This window comes from Physeter macrocephalus, chromosome 19 (genome assembly GCF_002837175.3).
Source record: "Physeter macrocephalus isolate SW-GA chromosome 19, ASM283717v5, whole genome shotgun sequence".
Taxonomy (NCBI): domain Eukaryota; kingdom Metazoa; phylum Chordata; class Mammalia; order Artiodactyla; family Physeteridae; genus Physeter; species Physeter macrocephalus.
The window spans coordinates 35,268,586-35,276,712 of NC_041232.1; the positions used below are offsets into that span (position 1 = coordinate 35,268,586).

The 8,127-nt window shown below is 34.8% G+C and overlaps 1 protein-coding gene and 1 pseudogene across 3 annotated transcripts in view; one reads left to right on the top strand and one right to left on the bottom strand.

Moving 5' to 3' along the window:
- Nucleotides 1-8,127, bottom strand: part of USP14 (ubiquitin specific peptidase 14) — a 49,801-nt gene that overhangs the window by 27,301 nt on the left and 14,373 nt on the right. For all 3 annotated transcript variants that reach the window (XM_007115849.4, XM_028480322.2, XM_028480321.2), the window contains exons 4-5: nt 2,608-2,712; nt 1,459-1,562 (exon numbers count right to left, since the gene is read on the bottom strand). In XM_007115849.4, coding sequence (XP_007115911.1) covers nt 1,459-1,562; nt 2,608-2,712 — 209 coding nt within the window. The remainder of the gene's footprint in view (nt 1-1,458; nt 1,563-2,607; nt 2,713-8,127) is intronic.
- Nucleotides 330-812, top strand: LOC102987806 (prefoldin subunit 4-like; annotated as a pseudogene).

The window sequence follows — 8,127 nt, forward strand, 5'->3', positions numbered from 1 at the left end:
AGAGGCCCGCGTACCCCAAAAAAAAAAAAAAAAAAAAAAAAAAGAAAGTGAAAAGACAACTCACAAAATGGAAGAAAATATTCGCATATTACCTGAAAAAGGACTTGTACCCAGAATATATGAAGAACACTTACAACGGAATAAAAGACAAACCTTTAAAGCATAGGAAAAGGATGTGCTGATCAGACATTTCTACAAAGATATACAAATGGCCAATAAGCACATGAAAAGATGCTCAACATCATTAGTCACTAGGTAAATACAAATGAGAGCCACAATGAGATACCATTTCACCCTTAGGATGGCTATAATCAAAGACAGATCCCAAGATGGCAGCCACCATGAAGATGACTGCATAGATGTCAATGTTATATCTGAAGATCAACAAAAGATAAATTTGCACAGAATACAAGTAGAATCACACAGTTAAAGGAAGAAACAGAATTAAAAAAGAAACAGCTCCAAAATTTAGGAGATGCTTGTGAGGATATCACACTGGCAGATGACAACTGCTTAATGATATCTCATCAGATCAGTGATGTTTTCATTAGCCATTCTCAAGAAGAAACATCAAGAAATGTCAGAAGAAGCAAAGAAAAATTTCCAAAAAGAAATTGATACCTTAGAATCCAGAGTGGAATCAATTCAGCAGGTGTTAGCAGATTTGAAAGTTCAGTTATATGCAAAATTGGAGAACAACATAAACCTTGAAGCAGGAGAAAGCTAAACATTTTACAATACTTTTAAAATGTTGCTCAACACAGGTTACCATGTGACCGAGCAATCCACTCATAATCAAGAGAAATGAAAACAACTCATCTGCACAAAAACTTGTGCTTGAGTGTTCATAGCAGCATTATTCATAATAGCTAAAATGTGGAAACAATCCAAATGTCCATCAACTGATGAATGGATAAACAAAACATAGTATATCCATACAATGGAATATTATTCATCCATAAAAAGGAATGAAGTATTGAATCATGCTACAACATGGATGAACCTAGAAAACATTATGCTAAGTAAAAGAAGCCAGTCAACAAAACCACATACTGTATGATCCCATTAATATGTCCAGAACAGGCAAATCTGTAAGACAAAAAGTAAATTAATGGTTGCCTAGGGCTGGAGGTGGGAAAGGTATAAGGAGTGACTGCTAATGAGTATGAGGTTTCTTCTGGGGGGGCAGGGGACTATTCTGATATTAGATCGTGGTGATGGTTGCACAACCTTGTGAATATAATAAAGACCATCTAATTGAACACGTTAAAAAGGTGAATTGTAAGATAAATGGATTATATCACGATAAAGCTGCTAAAAAAAAAAAATATATATATATATAAGTGTACACACACACACACACACACACACACACACACACACATACGCAAAACAACACCATTCATCCAAACCTCCTTTACCCAAAAAAGACATAAAACAATCTCTCTTCTGTCTTACCTTTTAAGAGCATCTTTGAGTTCAGGTACAGAACGAATACACTGAACTGTAGCATTCATGTAACAGGTGTTACCAAGGTTTGTCAATCCACATGGTAATTCCATCTGATAAGGAAAAGGATTATATAATTTTTATAAGACGACACAGCATATATAAATCACTAAACACACTGAAGCAAATACAATTTACCAACTCATACCAATTTATTCCACCTTAACAATGTTTCATTTCCCTAACAAAAAATTTTACTTGCATCATGCGGACAATCATCCTGTTTTAATTCCCTTCTTAAAAATAATAAGAGGGCTTCCCTGGTGGCGCAGTGGTTGACAGTCCGCCTGCCAACGCAGGGCACACGGGTTCGTGCCCCAGTCCAGGAAGATCCTACATGCCGCGGAGCGGCTAGGCCTGTGAGCCATGGCTGCTGAGCCCGTGCATCCGGAGCCTGCAGGTTCGTGCCCCGGTCCGGGAAGATCCCACATGCCACGGAGCAGCTGGGCCCGTGAGCCATGGCCGCTGAGCCCGTGCATCCGGAGCCTGTGCTCCACAATGGGAGAGGCCACAACAGTGAGAGGCCCGCGTACCGCAAAAAAAAAAAAAAAAAAATAATAATAATAATAAAACAATCATATCAGTTCTGCCTCCTCTGCAGGTTTATCACTGGAAGAGGGTAACAAAATATATACAGAAACACTTCAAAAAAATGAATGGTACTATATAAATGCTGGGTAGTAAAAATTATAATAATATTTGACAAGTGTGTGTTGGCCAGTTTCTAAACCAACACTGCATTTAAATTAAGGATAAATTGTATATTTTCAACATGGAAGGTTTTAAGAATTTAAATATCCCAGCATTTAAACTGTTTAACTTCTTTGAGCCTGTTTTCCCATAAAATAATAGCAAACATTTAAATAGCACTATCTGCCAGACACATATTTATTACAGATATTCACTGACTTTATAATGAATTATTCAATTAAAATAGGATTCCTTGAGCCAATTTCAAAGATAAAACTTTTATTTACTGCTAATAACATACATCTTAATATTGATTAAATCTTCAAAACATGTAGATGCTTTCTGAAAGGCATCTAACTGTACTTCTTAAAAGTAGTGATCAAATATATAAAATGTGGTATGTCTTACAGCAGATGCTAACTGTTCTTCTGTCATGTCTTCTACAAAGACAGTTTTAGCTGAGGGTTCCTCAGGAAGAGCATCTGCTGACCCCATCATTAGTAAAGTCATTCCCTGTTTAAAAAAAATTAATTTCGTGAAAACGCTGAAAAGTTGATCACGTTTATGTCCAAAGAAAGAAGCCAGACACAGAAAAACACATGTTGCATGCTTCTATTTGCTAGAAAAGGTAAATCTAGAGAGACACAAAGTAGATTAGTGGTTGCTAGAGCTGAAGGTGGGAATAGGGAGTGTCTTTAAATGGGAACTCATTTCTTTCTGGGGTGATGAAAATATTCCAAAATTAGACTGTGGTGAAGGTTACAAAACTCTGTAAATACATTAAAGATCACTGAACTGTTTAAAAAAAAAAAAAAAAAAAAGTACTAGGGTGGCTGCCTCAGGCCACAAGTCACCTGCTTATCTGAAAAGGGGTATAAGGAAACTTCTTAGAATGGTGGAACTTCTTTATCTTGACTGTGGTAGTGGTTTCATGACTGTATAAAGTTAACCAAATCCATCAAACTCCTACACTAAAGTAGGTGAATCTTACTCTCTATATACTATACGTCAATAAAGCTAATGGAAAAAACATGGTCACAAAGAAAGCTGAGAATGTTTTCAATATTGGAAAGGAGAGAATTCTTCAAATGATCATTAATATTTAGTGGCATCATTTCTCCCTGTAACACACTAAGTACTGATGATTCTTTCTATGAAAGTCTATTGTGTAAATGTAACCATTATTTACATTTGAAAAGAAATATTTTGAAAGCACTGAAATCTCCATTATTAGAACACATCAAACCAAACATATAAATTAGTTCAAAATATCTAATTTTATAATTCTACATATTATTAACTTAAGGGAATACTTATATTCAGTACAAAAACACCATTCCATACAATAGAAGAACAATGGAGACACTGTCACCCTAAATCTCATAATCCTGAAATGTGAACATCTTATTCAATATCTTTCTGGAAGACACAAACATCTGAGACAAAAACAGAGGGTAGAGAGGTTTAAAAGAAAAAAAAAGGCCAGGAGAGATTTTTTTTTTTTAAAAAAGGACAATAAAATAAAAATATATAGACAAAGATTAAAATTAGTAAATTAATAAGGTCACCAAACTCATAGTCTTATGAGTACCTATGTTGAAATCCAACAATCTTCATTCTATCACCTATTATTTTTACTTAAACTTTCTATAAGATAATAGCGGAGCAGTACTAAGCTATCACTAAAGAATCTTCTTTAAAAGACAACTGTCGGGCTTCCCTGGTGACGCAGTGGTTAAGAATCCGCCTGCCAATGCAGGGACAAGGATTCGAGCCCTGGTCTGGGAAGATCCCACATGCCCCAGTCTAGAAAGATCGCATATGCCCCGGAGCAACCAACACTGTGTGCCACAACTACTGAGCCTGTGCTCTAGAGCCTGTAAGCCACAACTACTGAGCCCGTGTGTCACAACTACTGAAGCCCATGTGCCTAGAGCCTGTGCTCCACAACAAGAGAAGCCACCACAGTGAGAAGCCCGTGCACCGCAACGAAGAGCAGCCCCTGCTTGCCACAACTAGAGAAAAGCCCGCACACAGCAATGAGGACCCAACACAGCCAAAAATAAAATAATAAAATAAATCAATTTATTTTTTAAAAAAAAGACAACTGTCTCAGGGAAACCAAATACCTGAGGAACATACTAGCGATAGTCAGTTAGAAAATACAATAGAAAAGAAAGAATACCAACAAATATCCAGGAGTAAACATAACAAGAAATATGTAATACTTTAATAAGAAAACTATACAGCTTTACTTAGAGATATAAAAAAACACCTAAAGAAACTGAAGGACACGAAAGATTTCTGGAATAGAAAAATTATGTAAAGATGTGATTCCAAACTATCATATAAATTTAACTAAATTCCTTTCTTGAAACTTTACAAAATGTTTCATTCATGTAGCAAATTCATACACATGACAACTGCTAAGAAATTTCTGAAAAAGAAAGACTAAAAACAACAATACCTTTAAAATTATTAAGAAAATAGATTACAAAATGAAGAATGTTGAGGACAATAATTTAGAAAAAAAATACTGAGTTCTCCACCTCATGACATGCCACACCCAAAATGAATTACAAATTGAAGATTTGAACGTAAATAAAACGAAATAATTATAAAACATTTAATTTTCAAAAAAACCTTACTGTTTTTGGAAGATTTTCTAAAATTGACATAAAAGATGAAAGAACTCATGTCTCTAGTCTCTAACTATATAAATCTTAAAAACTTGCCCATTACCTCAATCAAAATTTTAAAGGACAAACTTAAAAAAAAATCACTATATATAGGCACAAGAGAAAAACGGGCAATAGAGGTAAGTAGAAAGCCAACAAAAACGGCTTAAAATTAAATTAAATATGCTTCCACCTTAAGAAGCTAGCAGGAGTATATATTAAAATCAAAGTAAAAGGAGGAAATGAAGCAAAGAGGGGAAATCAATAAAATAATAAATGAACAAGCAAAAGTTAACTCTTTGGACTGAAGGACAAACTTAAAAAAAAATCACTATATATAGGCACAAGAGAAAAACGGGCAATAGAGGTAAGTAGAAAGCCAACAAAAACGGCTTAAAATTAAATTAAATATGCTTCCACCTTAAGAAGCTAGCAGGAGTATATATTAAAATCAAAGTAAAAGGAGGAAATGAAGCAAAGAGGGGAAATCAATAAAATAAATGAACAAGCAAAAGTTAACTCTTTGGACTGGGGAGAAAAAAAAATCAATGAAACTTTACAACCTCTGCCTAGATGATAAAGACAATAAGCAAGAAATCACAATTTGCCAATACGGGGGCTGGGGGAGGGGTGGAATGACAGAACTACAGATCTAGAATTAAAGGATATCCTGGTAAGAGTGTAGTATGACAATCAATCCAACAATTTAAACTAAACAGACCAATTCCTTAAAAGACACTACCCAAAACCGGTGTAAAGAATATATAACATCTGAATAATCCTACATTTATTAAAGACACTAAATTCTGAATTAAAAGTCTTCCCACCAAGAAAGCTCCAAGCCCAGAGAACTTCACTAGAGAATTCTATGAGACACTAATATGTGTGTTTGTGTGTGCATATATATATATAAAAACTCTTTCAGAAAAGAGGAGAGGTATGAATGCTTCATAACTCATTTTATACAGTCAGCATTACACTGACAGCAAAAATCAAACAGAGACAGTTCAAGAAAACTACAAACCATATCCCTCACAAAAAGAGACAAAAAAAATACTTAACAAAATACTACCAATAGAATCCACATTATATAAAAGGAAAATATATAATGACCAAGTGGTTTACTATTTCGAAAAAGACAGCGTAGTTCACCACATTGAGATTAAAGGATTTAAAAAGAAAAATCGGGCTTCCCTGGTGGCGCAGTGGTTGAGAGTCCGCCTGCCGATGCAGGGGATAAAGGTTCGTGCCCCGGTCCGGGAAGACGCCACATGCCACAGAGCAGCTAGGCCCGTGACACACACACACACACACACACACACACACACACACACACAAATCATTTCAATATATATAGAAAAAGTATTTGCCAAAACTCAACTCCCATTCATGATAACTCTCAGCAAACTAGAAATAGAAGAGAACTTTCCTCAACCTGATGAACATCTGTAAAAAACCTGTAAAACATCTGTAAGAAAGGGACCAAAATTCTACAATGAGCAAAACTACCCTATATATGTGTAACTGTAGTCTCAAAAAAGAGGAAAGAGGACAGACAGAAAAAATATCTAAAGAAATAGCTAAAGATTTTCTAAATTTAATAAAAACTATAAACACACAGATCCAAGAGGTTTAAGCAGAATAAACATAAAGAAAACCTGACCAAAACAAACTGCTGAAAACCAATAATGAGAAAAATCTCAAAAGCACCCAGGGAAAAAAGGACACATTACATGCAGAGGAACAATGATAAGAATGACAGCAACTGTACAAATCAGCAGACATCTTTCAAGTATTAAAAGAGTGTTAATCTAGAATTTAATACCAATCAAAAATGTTTTTCAAAAGTGAAATGAAACCAAGAGCTTTTCAGAAAAACAAAAGCAGAGAAAACACATAGATAGGCTCTGCAAGAAATGTAAAAAGGAAGTTCTTCAGGCAGAAGACAATGATATCAGATGGCAATTTGGATCCGGATCCAAAGGAAGAGCACCAGAAATGGTAAATATGGGTTTTCTACGTTTTTTAATCTCTTTAAAGGATAAATGACTATTTAAAGCAAAAGTAGCAATGTAGAAAGTAGAAATAATAGCAATGTAGTATGGAGTTTCTAACAGGTAGAAGTAAACTATATGTATGTATGACAACAACAGCACAAAGCAGGGAAATGGAAATACACTGTTGTAATAGTCTTATACTACACCTGAAATCACTCGTTATAGATACATAATACAAACCCTACAACAGAAGTTCAAAAGCATCAAACATCATCATAGGACCCTTTATACCAACAGTTGGCAAACTTTTCCTTTTAAAGACCATATAATAAATATTTTAGAATTTCTGGGCCACATACCATCTTTGTTGCATATTCTTTGTTGTTTTCAATCCCACCCCTTTAAAAATATAAATATCATTCCTAACTTGCAGGCCTTACAAAAACAGGTTGCAGGCCAGATTTGGCTCAGAGTTCACAGTTTGATGACTCCTGCTTCACATTCTTAAAAATTGAGAACTTCTGTTATGTAGGTCTTAGCCATCAATATTTACCGTATTAGAAATTAAAACTGAGAAATTTTAATAATATTCATTCAAAAAGCCACTTAATGTTAAGATAATTAACATTTTTATGAAAGATAACTATATTCTCAAAACAAAACTAGTGAAGACTGATATTGTTTTACATTTTTTCAAATGTCTTTACTGTTTGGCTTAAGAGAAAACAGTGGATTTTCATATTTGTTTCTGTATTCAATCTTCTGCAGTATCACATGTCCCACAACCTCTGAAAAATTACTATACATACGTAATCAACAATAGAAAAGGCAAATAAAATCTTAACGTCAACATGAAAATACGTTTTTTAAATATGAAAACAGTTTTGATATCAAGGATCCCTTGAAAGAGTCCTGGGTACTGCCTGGAGTTCCCAGGATACACTCAGAGAACTGCTACCCTAGAGAAATCATTAAAACTCTGGGGATGGAGGGGAGAATGGAAAATGACTGTTAATGAACAGAGGGTTTCTTTTTGGATAGTGATATGTTTTAAAACTAGACAGTGCTGATGGTTGCACAACTCTATGAATATAGAACACACTGAAATGAACATTTTAAAGCACTGAATTTCATAGTCAGTGAATTTTCTCAGAAAACTTACTATAAAAGCATAAATTAAAAAACAGAGGGCTTCCCTGGTGGCGCAGTGGTTGAGAGTCCGCCTGCCGATGCAGGGCACACGGGTTCGTGCC